This window comes from Podarcis erhardii (assembly GCF_964252035.2).
Source record: "Podarcis erhardii genome assembly, chromosome: 4".
In the NCBI taxonomy this organism is placed as follows: domain Eukaryota; kingdom Metazoa; phylum Chordata; class Lepidosauria; order Squamata; family Lacertidae; genus Podarcis; species Podarcis erhardii.
The window spans coordinates 7,647,375-7,662,490 of NC_138508.1; the positions used below are offsets into that span (position 1 = coordinate 7,647,375).

Below are 15,116 nucleotides of genomic sequence, written 5' to 3' on the forward strand. Positions count from 1 at the left end.
CAGGAGACCAGGACCCTGCAAGATTTAACTTCATTCCACAGGGCCTGTAAGACAGAACTATTCCGCCTGGCCTTTAATTTGAACTTAGCCTGATCTTTTATTCCCCTTCCTTCCCTCCCCCTCCTTTTTTTATGAAGATTACCCACTCTGGAATCCCACAGCTCCTGGTCTCCTCGCTGGCCCAAATAGGACTAATTTAGCCAGCTAGCCCTGGTGACCATCTAATGTTTATTGGATGGATTTCCCCCCTAAATTGATTTTTGATTTTTGAATTCTGAATTTATTGTTATTCACGTTTTATACTGTATTTTATGCTGTTTTTTGTTGCATCAATTAAGTGTTTTAAATCTGTTGTTAGCCGCCCTGAGCACGGTTTTCTGAACCGGGAAGGGCGGGGTATAAATAAAAATTTATTGTTATTATTTATTATAAAGAAGGGACTTCTGGGTTCGCAGCAAATGACAAAGCCAGGAGTTTCAGCATCTTCTGTTAGCTTTGCGGTGGGGTCACCATGTGCCTCTCCCCAACTACGCTGAAACCCTGAGTTTATAGACTTCCCCTCACTTCTGCCCAAGAAGGGTGCAGAAAGTGAAGAAATTGGGAGGATGTCTAAAGAATGGAGCCCAAGTCTGTAGTTCAGGGAGACGATGAATGAGGGTGATTGCCTCATTGCAAAACAAACCAAAATTACAGCCAGCACACGACTGCAAAACAGAGATGTCTTGAGCCTGTTAGGAAGGATGCATAAAACGTCTACAACAGCTCTCTGTCTCACACACAAATTTCCGTGCCTTCTAAAGAAAGGAGCTGCATTTGAAATAAGTCTCTCTCATTCCCAGATGTCTGTTTTTTGGTTATTTGAGTATGCTGTTCCCTGACTCCTGCAAGGTGTCGCTCAGTTTGGGCCCAGAGGTTTATTTTCCTGTGGCAACGAGATGGTGGCCTTTCATGGCTTTCTGATTTGTCTTGAGCAACAGTGCTAGAAAACAGGAAATAATAATATTATTTTTTCTTCTTCTTCTTCTTCTTCTTCTTCTTCTTCTTCTTCTTCTTCTTCTTAATTATTATTTATTATTATTATCAGCACCAGCCTCACAGTCGTACCTTGGATCTTGAACGTTTTGGCTTCTGAACCCCGCAAATCCGGAATTGAGTGTTCCGGTTTGCGGACGTTCTTTGGAACCCGAATGTCTGACGTGGCTTCCGATTGGATGTAGAAGCTTCCTGCAGCCAATCGGAAGTTGTGCCTTGGTTTCCGAACATTTTGGAAGTCAACTGGACTTCCGGAACAGATTCCTTTCGACTTCCAAGGTACCACTGTATTATTATTATTATTATTATTATTATTATTATTATTACCACCAGCACCATCATTTTACTGGCATTTACATTTACTTACCTACAGTATTTTATATATATATACATTTTTATTGGGGGTTTTTTACATATCATTTCCAACATTCATTTAACATTACTTCTTATCTTACACAATATTTTAGACTTGTCTAACCACCTCTGATGATTTTCTGTTCTTTATCACTTATTCTGCATTTCTTAATTTCTCTATTACTCTTAATTGCCATTAACTAATAATTCTCTTCATGGTCTGGACCTCCAGAGGGGCTTACGGAGATCTGTAGTTAACACAGATCCCGTCTTCAGGCTTGCATTCCGAAAGGCAACAACACACAAGGAAAAGAGGGTGGGAATGGAGGAGGAATGAAAAAGAGCAAACTCTAGCACCAGTTCTTAAAGTTACATATCACATGTGCCGGCCTACAGGTTGGCTGGCACCATGTTGGCCAAAGGCTTGTGGCTTGTGAGTTCTGTCCCTCTTATTTGTGGGGGATAGCGTGATACTACCCAATTCTGCTTAGTGTAGATACATGTTGTTATTACATGCTGTTCCTGCCTCTGGCTCCGCGTGGCACTGTATGAAGTCCTGGCACATGTGCTGGCGATAACTTCGGATAACTGCTCTGCCCATGCTCCACCTCAGATCTCTCCCGCTTCCTGTTGCAGTTCATCTCCTTAAAAAACAACACTACTTCCCGTATCTGGAAATCTAGCTCATCAGGGGAGATAGCCTGTACTAAACCTCTTTCTTTGGCCCACTTAAGACCAGTCTGGATAGTTGGCCTTGGTGAAGATTTGACGTTTTCATCCCCAAAAAGCTTTTGATTTGAGTTTCTACTGAAATGAGGCTGCATTTTAATGTTGTGTTTTAATCTTGTTTTTCAGTTGTATTTGAATCAATTGTTTTATACCTGGTGTTAGCCGCCCTGAGTCCGGTCTTGGCTGGGGAGGGCGGGGTATAAATAAAATTTTCTATTATTATTATTATTATTATTATTATTATTATTAAATTTATTATTATTATTACATGAAGGGATGGGCAGATCAGATCAGACGCCTTCTGATTTCCATCCGTTTTGCCTTATATGTTTATTCAAGAGTTCAATTCTGTTTCTGTACTGATGTGCAGTTTTTTGTTTTTTAAAAAATAAATCTTTATGAAAAGGCTTATTTCAGTGTGCATTAAAACGTGTACTTTTAAATATATTTTATGCTAAAATAGATTTACACACACATACATATACAAACAAGAAACAGACAATAGCTGCATTGCAAAAAGTCAGACAAGTATATGTAACCCGATGTTTACTGCTGAATTGGAACAAACACAGACATCGGCAGGTTTACCCAGGGAAAGAGATGGAACAAAATGAAAAGCTCTCGGAACTCTGCCTAAAAATCGTGGGGCAACTGGAAGTGTGAATGAACCCTGAGGCTCTCAGTTCAGGGAAGGAAATTATGCCTAGTTTGATAAAAGAATTGCATGCTTTATTATAGGAATGAGCCTTGTTCAAACTAATGAAGGTGGAGACACCAAGATTGATGCCTGCTTTTCGTTCTCAGCAGGCGAGAGATACAAAGATGTCTCCTCTCTCAAAGGATGAAGAAGTGGTAGAGAGTGAGCCCAAGCAAGCCTAAGAGCAGGGGCAGGCAAACTAAGGCCCGGGGGCTGGATCCGGCCCAATTGCCTTCTACGATACAATATGATAATACAATACGATAATCTTTATTGTCATTGTCCGATACAGAACAACGAAACTGAAAATCTACATCAGGCATTCAGAAACTAACAAGCCAGCTATCCCAGCCTGGTTAGCCTCCTAAAAACTCTGATACCCCATTTTTAAAATACAATATACTCCCGTAGATACTACCTTGCACTGCGTTTAAAACCAAAATCGCATTTGGATAGAAACTGTTTCTCAGGCGGCTAGTCCTAGTCTTAATAACCCTGGACCTTCTTCCAGAAGGCAGAAGCTGGAAGAGATCATTTCCGGGGTGCGCACTATCCTGCGCTATCTCTGCAGCTTTCTTATGGCACCTGGAAGCATAGATTTGATCCAAGGTGGGAAGAGTGCACCCAATTATTATCTCCGCAGTCTTTACAACCCTAAATCTGGCCCGCAGACGATTCGGGAAACAGCATGTTTTTACCTGAATAGAATGTGTCCTTTTATTTAAAATGCACCTCTGGGTTATTTGTGGGGCAAAAGAATTCGTTCATTCCCCCCCCAAAAAAAATATAGTCCGGCCCCCCACAAGGTCTGAGGGACAGTGGACCAGCCCCCTGCTGAAAAAGTTTGCTGACCCCTGCCGAAGGGCATCGGAAGGAAAGTTAGCACAAGCTAGGTCAGATGGCAGCCTAGGAAACTTGATGGTCCCCTTCCTTACCTGCTTCCCTCCCCCCACAAAACCCATCAGCCTTAAGACAAGCAGAATCGCACCCCAGCATTTCTAGCGTAACCCTGGTACCGTATTTTTCGCCCTATAGGACAAACTTTTTCCCCTCCAAAAATGAAGGGGAAATGCGTGTGCGTCCTATGGGGCGAATGCAGGCTTTCGCTGAAGCCTGGAGAGCGAGAGGAGTCGGTGCGCACCGACCCCTCTCACTCTCCAGGCTTCAGGAGAGCCGCAGCGCCAGTCCCACAAGGTCAGGGGACAGCGGGGAGGCGGAACGCCGCCATCCCGCTGTCTCCTGATGTGGTTTGGAGGCTGACGGTGGGGAGACGCGTGCTTCTCCCGGCCACCAGCCCCGCAAGCTCCGGGGACAGCGGGGAGGTGCGTAAAGAGCCTTACTTGGATAAAGAGCGCTTCTCCCCGCTGCCGGCCCCACAAGCGCCTGGGGGGGAAATAATATTTTTTTTCTTTATTTCCCCCCCAAAAAACCTGGTGCGTCCTATGGGCCGGTGCGTCCTATGGGGCGAAAAATACGGTATATTATAAGCTGCCCGCTCATAATATACGAGTGCAGCTGTTAACACATAAAGGCTGGTTGCATTCTGAGCAGTGCCGGATTTACACATACTGTAAGCTAAACAACCTATAGCTTAGGGCTGCCCACTCTCTTGCCCCCCCCCCCCAAAAAAGGAAAAAAACCTGGATGTAGATTTCCAAAATATAAGATAAAAAACAAATAAAATAAAACCTACATGCAGCAACAGTGTTAGGATGTAAGTCATGGGCCCTGCCTGCTAGCCTGCTCCCTAAAACATCATTGGTTTGCTCCTTTCTGTATATAGGGTGCCTGCATTCTGCATGTGCAAATGGCTTGAGATACCTATGAGGTCCATAAATTGCCATATAGCATATATTCAACACCAAAAAACAGTGACAATTTGTTGTGGACAAAGGACAGCTGGACATATAAAGAGCCCCATTACCTTCAGTAGCTGAGGGCCTCATCAAACCTAAATCTGGCCCTGATTCTGAGCTACATAATAGTTTGTGTGGGTGGGTTTATTTGTTCCTTTTTAAATGGAAAAAAAATAAAGAAACAAGAAACAAGATTGAGCAAGATCCCGGAAGGAAAAGCATTTGCAGCGTCAGGGCAGGCGTGGAACACGAGGGCAGCATAAATATTGTTGTGGCTAAAAGAAATCCTTCTACTTATTTGGGACGAGAATAGACCATGGTAGTTGACAGAGCACATTTGGATCAAGCAAAACGGTTGGTTCCCTTGCTGCCTACGTGGTAAGAATAAATTTTTAAAATGTCATATACAGTGGTACCTCGGGTTAAGTACTTAATTCGCTCCAGAGGTCCGTTCTTAACCTGAAACTGTTCTTAACCTGAGGTACCACTTTAGCTAATGGGGCCTCCTGCTGCCATCATGCGATTTCTGTTCTCATCCTGAAGCAAAGTTCTTAACCCGAGGTACTATTTCTGGGTTAGCGGAGTCTGTAACCTGAAGCGTATGTAACCTGAAGTGTATGTCACCCGAGGTACCACTGTACAGTATACTCTTTTCTTCCACGTAGCTTTGTTTGGAGCAATAAATCTGTTTATTCTTTTTCCCCCCAATGCATTTTTATTCAAATTATGCAAATAAATATATCAATGTAGGTATTGAATACATAAATAAACAAACATATCCATAAACATATCAGTGTACATATATATATACATAGAGTTCATTTACATAGTTTCTTATATCCCCTCCCCAAATTATATATAAAAAAAGGAAACAAAGAATCAAAAGATCACAATATTTCAGGCTCTACCTAGCCTTGGACTCCCCTCCACCCTTTTGGTAAGTGTCAAAAGTTCTACAGTCACGTAATTTATTTTTAATCTTAAATATTAGCCGCTCACTGTTAGAGTTGTTCCAGCCCCGCCAGTGCCCTCTACAAATTATTTCCAATATACTTCCAATATTTATTCCAATTTTCATGAAATTTCTGTTCATCTTGGTCTCTTATTCTACCTGTTAGCCTAGCAAGCTCAGTGTAATTTGTCATTTTAACCTGCCAATCATTTATTCTGGGTATAATTTCCATTTTCCAGTTTTGTGCCAACATAGTTCTTGCGGCTGTAGTGGCATAAAGGAATAGTATCTTATCTTCTTTTTTGATTTCTTTACCCAACATCTGTTTATTCTTTTAAATCGTGACCATCAAATAATCCTTGGAAGCGTGACTTCTGCCTGGTATTATCTCTCTAAAAAACAACAACAGTGCCTTTGATAACAGCTTGATGTACATAAATGGAGCAGGAGCTAAAGTAATGTCAGGCTATTGTCAACGGGAGGGGGGTGGAAGTGGCAAAGGCGAAGGTAGCAAAGGCCCGCGAGCGTTTCACACGGGCAAACCTTCCCACGGGTCTGCGCTCTGAATGGCGCAGGAGGGATGCTGTGGGATGTCTCTCTGGGATGCTAAGTGATGCTCAGTGGGCGTGGCTAAAGGAGGGGCGGTGCTTCGGAGGAGGAGGAAATCCTGATCTCGCCCTGCGCCCTATCCAGGGAGCTGATCCTGCGCACCGATCCTCTCCCGGCGCCACCGCTTGTATCCCTTTCACCTGCGCAGTTGGAAAAGCCTTTGCACGGTGAGTGATGCAGCAAGGAAATCCCAGGGGACAGTGTGATGCATTTAAAGGGGTAAAATATAAACTAGGGAATATATCTCTTTTATGGGAGTGGGGATATAAACCCCCCCGCCGCCCTAGATGGAAGCGTCTCCCGCAGCCCCACTTTTTTTTGCAGAAGTTTGCCCAGGGAGGAAGATCGATTTCAGTCTCCTGGAAGACACTTCCCAGCATCAGGATTTTTTTTGGGGGGGGGGAGGGAAGAATGAGTGCTGGAAATCCAAAGAGAGTCGTGTTTTTGTGTCCCCCCCCCCCCCGTTTCCTGCAAAAAAAAGGATGTGATGCAATTGCAATCTCAGGTGCACCGCTTAGGAACGTTGCAATATTTGCAATGCGTTTTTCTCGCCGCTTTTCGGAGAAAGCGCTTGAGGATTTCAGCAGCCGAGTTCCTGTTTTCAAAACGCTTCTGCCAGTGACGGGAGGGAGGGGGGGAACCCAGTCCTTTAAACAGAAGAGGCGGCTTCTGCCTAGAGCCAAAGATTTAGGACAAGGATCTCCCCACATCTTAAATGATAATAATAATAGCAGCTGGTGAGCTTGCAACTTGGATAAAGCATTGTCCAAACTTGCTGTTTTGTCTCCTGGGAGAAATCTTGCGAGGGTTTGATTCCTGGAAATGTTCCTTACCGTGAAAATAATGATCAGGGATACCTTTTTAACTGCTGAAGTAGGAGTGTCATATGTCAAACTTCAGGCTTTTTCTCAAGAGAGGTTAACAACTTTCAGGTTTTTCTGGTTTTTACTTTGAAATGTGGCAACCCAGTAGAAAATTTAAAAGTCATTCCCCAGTACCAAGGTACTGATCCTGCCCCAACACCCCCCCCAACTGTCACGAATTCTCCGCTACACTTTAGCAGAAATGATCAGAGTTCCAGGTTCTTCAGTGCAGTGCAGTATATTTATTATGAGCTATATATATATATAAAGAAATATACTCGAAGTCGAGAGTGGATTTCATGCTCTTTATTCAGCTCATAGTGGTGAGGAGGAATGAAAGTTTTCCCAAAATATCTGCTTTATATACATTATTTACACAACGGGCCCCACGTGATTGGCTAATTCCAGGATTCTCCTGTAGGCCAATCAGGTTGTGGATTCACTTCCATCTGGAGCTGCATTGGGTGGCTCCTGTGGACCAATCATACTGCTGCATTGTTCTAGGACCAATCAGACTGCTGCATTTTGGATCCTATTGTTCTCAGTACATAACATATATATATACACACAAATACAGGGGACGCTCGGGTTGCGAATGTGATCCGTGCGGGATGCATGTTCGCAACCTGCAGTGTTCGCAATCCGCGTCTGTGCACGTGCGGGTTGCGATTTGGCGCTTCTGCGCATGCCTGACCGCCAAAACCTGGAAGTAATCCTTTCCAGTACTTCCGGCTTTCGGCGGTCCGTAACCCGAAAAAACACAACCCGAACCACCTGTAACCCGAGGTATGACTGTATATACAATATTCTATAGGCTATAATACAGTGGTGCCTCGCAAGACGAAAAGAATCCGTTCCGCGAGTCTCTTCGTCTAGCGGTTTTTTCGTCTTGCGAAGCAAGCCCATTGACGGATTAGCGGATTAGCGCTATTAGCGGCTTTTAGCGGCTTTTAGCGGATAAGCAGATAAGCGGCTTAGCGGCTTAGAAAAAGGGGGGGAAAGGGGGGAAACCCGCAGGAACTCACAAAACATTTTCGTCTTGCGAAGCAAGCCCATAGGAAATTCGTTTTGCGAAGCACCTCCAAAACGGAAAACCCTTTTGTCTAGTGGGTTTTCCGTCTTGCGAGGCATTCGTCTTGCGGGGCACCACTGTACATGAGAATTTCATACAGTCAAACAGAATGCCTGGCTGCACCTTAAGGCAAACAGGAAGACCCACCCACCCACCCAACCTACCTACCTACCTACCTACTTCCTTCCTTCCTTCCTTCCTTGCTTCCTTGCTTCCTTGCTTCCTTGCTTCCTTTCTCCCTCCCTCCCTCTCTCTCTTTCTCTCTCTCTCTCCACACTCTTCCACACCAGGTTCCCTTTTAAACCGATGACAGCCAATCAACTGACAGCATATTACTGCTGAGTCTTATTACTGCTGAGTCTTTCTGACTCAGCACTTCCATAGAAAGCATTGCATCAGCCAGCTACATCGGCTAGCAAACTCAAGCCTGCAGACTTACTATCTCACACAGCATTCTGTGAATCCCGACACACACAAACAAAAGCTGTTACTTTTTAAGACTCTTCAGGGGCGAAACAGGTCACAAACTCCGGCACCCTGTCTAACTCTTGTGCGCAACACCACGACACTTCATTTGATCCAACTTATCCTTTGTTGATATCTACAGGAGCCTGGCTAAAGGAACATTTGAAGACTGTATCTTCCTTCTGGACACAATTTGAATGAGTTTTCTGTTTGTGGCTTCTGTAGTAGATCTTGTACATAGCTCTCTCAATTTTTGGATTATTAATATAAGATTTAGAGCGTAGAATGGTTTTTTAGTGTTTTGTGTGCCGCTTATGAGCTGCTTACTTTATACTGGTTACTTTTTAAGAGGCATAGCTAATTCTATTTAGGATTTATTCTCTCTACCCTGAGGATTATACTATACTGTGAGCCCCGTGCAAATATTCTGAGAGGCAGAGTCGGTGTGTGGGTGTGTGGGTTTAAAGATGAAACATTGCTGGTTGAATGGCCCCCTGTCAGGAATTCTTTAACTGTGATTCCTGCTGCTGCCAGTCCATGTTGACAGTATTGAGCTTAGGTGGAGCAATAGTCTGAGACTCTATAAAGCAGCTTATGCATGTAAGGCTTGCAGTTTGGCTGAAGAGGGCTTCCTATAGATCAGTACAGGGTCAGGTTTAAGGTGCTGGTTTTGACCTTTAAATACCTATGCGGCCTAGGACCCGCGTACCTACAGGACCACCTCTCCTGGTATGCCCCGTGGAGGACCTTAAGGTCCACAAATAACAACACTTTTGAGGTCCCAAGTTGCAAGGTGGTTAGATTGGTCTCAACTAGGGCCAGGGCCTTTTCAGTACTGGCCCCGACTTGGCGGAACGCTCTGTCACAAGAGACTAGGGCCCTGCGGGACCTGACATCTTTCCGCAGGGCCTGCAAGACAGAGCTGTTCTGCCTGGCCTTTGGTTTGGACTCAGTCTGACCTTTATGTTTCCCTCCCCTTATGGTTTTGATGAGGCAGCATTTTAAATTGCATTTTAACCTGTATTTTAAATTGTGTCCCCCCCCATTATATTTTTACTGTAATTTTGCTGTTGTTAGCCGCCCTGAGCCTGGCTCTGGCCGGGTAGGGCGGGGTAGAATTTTTTTTTTTTTAATTATTATTATTATTATTATTATTATTATTATTATTTCTGGCGATAACTAGCCTACTGGTCACCTTTAGTGGGCAGGAATATTTTGCAGGTGACCAAGCTTCACAGCTTTTGTAAACTGGATGTTATTGGGGGGTGGGGGTCTGTTTGGCTGGTTTTCTTCCCAGGTTGCCAATTAGCTACTGGTTGCTCAGTACATGTCGGCAGGCAGATTTGCAACCCGGACTGGTTCCGGCCAGAGGTATGAAATTTCTCCAGGTCTGAGTCCCGGAGGCAAAATGTCCCTTAAAGGGTGCAAATCCAGGATTTGTATACTTATGGGAATCAAGGAAGGCAGTGGATTCTGGGTGCGACTTAGCTTTTAGTTCCCCCTGGTGAGGAATATGGGCTGGTGGTAGGAGGATCTTGGCACCTGGGCAGGTTTATAAAGGGAGAAAGCACCTTTCAGGTGATGCAACAAACTAATTGGATTCTTCATCTCCCTCTTTCCCTCCTCTCACCTCCCCAAATATTTCTGCATGCCCAGAAAACATGGCCGAGGCTAAGGCTGGCTCTGGGAAGGTGGTTCTTTTCAGCCAGAAAAAACGAGGGGGTCTCACCTACCGCATCCCGGCGCTGCTTTACCTGCCCTCCGAGTCCACCTTCCTGGCGTTTGCAGAGGAGCGCTCATCCCCCCGAGACGAAGATGCTAAATTCCTGGTGATGAGGCGAGGGCGGAAGGAAGGAACGTCCGTTCAGGTAACGCCAGGAGCAGAAAGCGTAACGCTGTTATTCTTCCCTGCATGTTTCTTTTCTTTCTTACTCTATACAATAAATGTAAGGCTGTCGTCACGCAGCAGTTTATGGGCCTGCCAATATGCGGCCACACCAACTCCAGCGTGACAGCAGGGTGGCAGGCAGCTCAGGTAAGCTGTTTAATGAAGGTGGGGAGGTGCTCTGCACACTATGTATGGGGGGGGAATGCTTTCTGAAGCAACTCCCCCCATCTCCTTTAGAAGTGGATGGGGCTTGGGGCGATGCCAAGTAGCTGGTGATGAGGCAAGGGCGGAAGGAAGGAATGTATGTCAAGCTAAGAGCAAAGGTGATCCAGAAACTACAATTACTCCAGAACGCGGCAGCTAGACTGGTGACTGGGGGCGGCCGCTGAGACCACTTAACACCGGTCTTGAAAGATCTACATTGGCTCCCAGTACGTTTCCGAGCACAATTCAAAGTATTGGTGCTGACCTTTAAAGCCCTAAACGGCCTCGGTCCAGTATACCTGAAGGAGCGTCTTCACCCCCATCATTCTGCCCAGACACTGAGGTCCAGCTCCGAGGGCCTTCTGGCGGTTCCCTCATTGCGAGAAGCAAAGCTACAGGGAACCAGGCAGAGGGCCTTCTCGGTAGTGGCGCCCGCCCTGTGGAACGCCCTTCCAGTAGATGTCAAAGCGATAAACAACTACCTGACATTCAGAAGACATCTTAAGGCAGCCCTGTTCAGGGAAGTTTTTAATGTGTGACATTTTGATGTAATCTTTGTTGGAAGCCGCCCAGAGTAGCTGGGGAGGCCCAGCCAGATGGGCGGGGTGCAAATAATAAAGTATTATTATTATTATTATTATTATTATTATTATTATTATTATTAATGGTTAGGGGTCCCTTTACCTTTTATACATTTTAATCCGCTAACTTGCATCTTGTGATCCGCCCTGAGATCTGCAGACGAAGGAAGGTATGCAGATTTAATTAATGATAATGATTCCAGGTTGGATGTGAAGTGCGCAGAGACATTACCCCGAGAGCAAACCCTTTTGTCCCTTCTCTGTTTCAGAGCCAGTGTGGTGTAGTGGTTAAGAGCGGTAGTCTCGTAATCTGGTGAACCGGGTTCGCTTCCCCGCTCCTCCACATGCAGCTGCTGGGTGACCTTGGGCCAGTCACACTTCTCTGAAGTCTCTCAGCCCCACTCACCTCACAGAGTGTTTGTTGTGGGGGAGGAAGGGAAAGGAGAATGTTAGCCGCTTTGAGACTTCTTCGGGTAGTGATAAAGCAGGATATCAAAGCCAAACTCTTCTTCTTCTTCTCTCCAGTGGGGTCCTCAGGAGCCCCTGCCGATGGCCACACTCCCCAAATACCGCACCATGAACCCCTGCCCGGTTCACGAGGAGAAGAGCGGAACCACTTACCTGTTCTTCATCTGCGTTCTGGACCACATCACAGCCCGGCGGCAGATTGCGACGGGGAGGAACGCCGCCAAGCTCTGCTACGTCTCCAGCCAAGATGGCGGCCGCACCTGGAGCCAGGTGGTGGACTTAACCAGGCAGATGTTTGGAGGCGACCGGAGAAAGTGGGCCACCTTTGCCGTCGGGCCGGGCCACGGCGTGCAGCTCGGCTCCGGGCGCCTGGCGGTCCCGGCCTACGCCTACCGCACCAGCAAACGTTGCTTTTGCTTCTGCCCGCTCTGCTGCGCAGCTCCCCATTGCTTCGCGTTGCTCAGTGACGACGGAGGGCGCAGTTGGGCACGGGGCCAGCTTCTTGAGGACTTGCGAGCCACCGAGTGCCAGGTGGCCGAGATCAACCGCCAGGATGGAAGCCGCTTACTGTACGTCAACGCCCGGCATTCGGGTTGGAGCCGCTGCCGCGCTGAGGCCTTCAGCGCCGATAATGGAGGCCATTTCCAGAAGCCCTTTCTTTGCAAGCAGCTGCCTGAGCCACCCCACGGGTGCCAGGGCAGTGTGGTGAGTTTCGCCCCGGCGCCGAAACCCTCGGATCGGGGCCTAGAGGAAGGCGCTGGCGAATCGGCGTGTCTGCTGGGTGTCGATCCTTCCTTGGCCCCTCGCAAGAGGAGCACCAAGTCGTGGCTGGTCTTCTCCCACCCCACAAACAGCCACAAGCGTTCGGATCTGGGCATCTACCTGAACCCCTCTCCGTTGGAGAAGGGGTGCTGGGCAGCCCCTTGGGTGCTGAACAAAGGGCCCAGCGGGTATTCGGACCTGGCCGTGTGCCAGGAGGAGGGCAAGCCAGTGATGTTTGGGTGCCTGTTTGAGTGCGGGGCGGCGACTGCATGCGAAGAAATTGCCTTTCAGCTTTTCAGCGACGTTGAGCTTCTGAAGAACCTAAGGCCTGGGAATCGTAGAGTCGCAGAGCAGTAAGGGACCCCGAGGGTCATCTAGTCCAACCCACTGCAATGCAGGAATCTCAACTAGAGCATCCATGGCAGATGGCCATCCGATCTCTGCTTAGAAACCTCCAAGGAAGGAGAGTCCACCATCCTCTAGAGATGGAGGATCAGCCAGCAGCACCAACAGCCAGGAACGATGGGAATTATAGTTCAGCACTGGGGAAACCCAGCCAGATGGGTGGGGTATAAATAAATTATTATTATTATTATTATTATTATTATTATTATTATTATTATTAATTATGGAGTGCCACAGTTAGTCATCCCCTGATCTAAGGGAAGGGTGTTCATACCTGCAGAGGCCCTTTGACCTTAAAACGGCCCAGTTGATTTCTCCATAACTTCATGGGTTGTGCAGATCTTGGGTGTAATTTTGCAAAAAGATCAGAGTCACCCCAAAAGCAAGGCAGTGCTTGTTCCTATGTGCTTGCAGGGGGTTCCTTGGATATGCAGAAATGTATATGTTAACAGTTTTTTTTAAAAAAAACCCCAAACATAATAAGCCCTTGAGCTTCCAGGTTCTGTGGGGTGTTAAAGGCCCAGAGACACAGGAGATCCAGAGTAGGTCATCTCATTCTCTCTCCTGGTATGCTCCACAGAGGACCTTAAGGTCCATGAATAACCATAGTTTAGAGGTCCCGGGCCCTAAGGAAGTCAGATTATCCTCCACCAGGGCTAGGGCCTTCTCAGTGATGGCTCCGACCTGGTGGAATGCTCTGTCCCATGAGACTAGAGCCCTTCAGAATTTAACTTCCTTCCGCAGGGCCTGTAAGACAGAGCTATTCCACCTGGCTTTCAATTTGAACTTAGCCTGATCTTTTATTCCCCTTCCTTCCCTCGCCCTCCCCTTTTTATGAAGATTACCCACTCTGGGATCCCACAGCCCTGGTCTCCTCGCTGGCCCAAATAGGACTAATTTAGCCAGCTAGCCCTGGTGATCATCTAATGTTTATTGGATGGATTTCCCCCTAAATTGATTTTTGAATTCTGAATTTATTATTCACGTTTTATACTGTATATTATGCTGTTTTTTGTTGCATCAATTAAGCGTTTAAAATCTGTTGTTAGCTGCCCTGAGCCCGGTTTTCTAAACCAGGAAGGACGGGGTATAAATAAATTATTATTATTATTATTTTCCACAAACGTTTCTTCTGTTGTATGCTGGTGTGAAAATATATGGTTTTTTTTTTTTTTATAAATCTCTTAGAACACAATGGACATGCACACCTCAGCCAGCAACATATATTTCCATGTAAGTTATCTTCCTGGTGTGTTCCCTTTCAGAGTTAGTCAATTTCCAGAATTTCCTGTTTTGCAGCAAAACCCAGCCAAGTTTATGCCTCGTCTGTGACTAAAACCCTATTGCCTAGACGGAAAGCAGTCGTGGGTGTGCATTTGCTGAAACAGAATGTTCAAGATAAATGCATGTTTTAATCATTATTGCCAAACAATGAATTATCCACCATGCTTTTTGTTACGGCTGGTTACACTATGTGTTACATCTTTGTCTTGAGAACAATAAACAAGCAGAAAGTAGTGTTAGACAGTTGCAAAGCTTTAACTTTAGCCTTGTCAAACTTTTCAAAAGTTGCGTCGTATGTTCTCCGAAGCGTTTCCCTTAAAGAAAATTAAACAGTCGCAATCACCTTGCTGCAAGGCAGAAATAAGCAACTTAAAAACATATCAGCTTAAAACAAATCGAAGCCATATTGAATTGTTGGGAGGCGATAATTTCCGTGGCGATGTCAAATAAACAGATACAGTGGTACCTTGGTTCTCAAACACCTTGGAACCCAAACACTGCAAACACCGAAGGAAGTGTTCCAGTTTGTGAACTTTTTTCGGAAGCCGAATGTGCTCCCTTTTGAGTGTTACGCTTCCGATTTGAGTGCCACCCTTCCGTTTTGAGTCTTACACTGAGGTCTGTCTGTTTTTGCCTTTTTGTTTTTGCGGCTCTTTGTTTTGTTTTCATGTCTGTGTGGAACCCAGTTCAGCTACTGATTGATTGATTGTGTGACTGCAGTACATTGTTTATTGCTTTCATTTTTATGGATCAATGATCTCGTTAGATAGTAAAATCCATGTTGAATTGCTGTTTTAGGGTGTGTTTTTTAAAGTCTGGAACGGATTAATCCGTTTTGCATTACTTTCTATGGGAAAGCACGCCTTGGTTTTGGAACGCTTTTGGTTTTGGAACG

The 15,116-nt window shown here is 45.9% G+C and overlaps 1 protein-coding gene across 2 annotated transcripts; it reads left to right on the forward strand.

The window, feature by feature from the left end:
* The first annotated feature begins 6,269 nt into the window (after window positions 1-6,269).
* Window positions 6,270-14,864, forward strand: LOC309341088 (sialidase-3-like). Of its 2 annotated transcripts, none has more exons than XM_081860553.1 (3): window positions 6,270-6,396; window positions 10,286-10,497; window positions 11,828-14,864. In XM_081860553.1, the coding sequence occupies exons 2-3, from the start codon at window positions 10,291-10,293 to the stop codon at window positions 12,887-12,889; spliced, it is 1,269 nt and encodes a 422-aa protein (XP_081716679.1). In that variant the 5' UTR covers window positions 6,270-6,396; window positions 10,286-10,290; the 3' UTR covers window positions 12,890-14,864. The 2 variants fall into 2 exon arrangements, with proteins under 2 accessions (XP_081716679.1, XP_081716678.1); XM_081860552.1 differs by lacking the exon at window positions 6,270-6,396 and adding an exon at window positions 9,801-10,017.
* The last annotated feature ends 252 nt before the right edge of the window (window positions 14,865-15,116 follow it).

Coding starts and splice junctions, on each gene's coding strand:
- LOC309341088 (XM_081860552.1), top strand. CDS start 9,957: ATGTCGGCAGGCAGATTTGCAACCCGGACTGGTTCCGGCCAGAGGTAT. Junction 10,018..10,285: donor GAGGTATGAAATTTCTCCAG/GTCTGAGTCCCG, acceptor CTGCATGCCCAG/AAAACATGGCCGAGGCTAAG. Junction 10,498..11,827: donor AGGAAGGAACGTCCGTTCAG/GTAACGCCAGGA, acceptor TCTTCTCTCCAG/TGGGGTCCTCAGGAGCCCCT.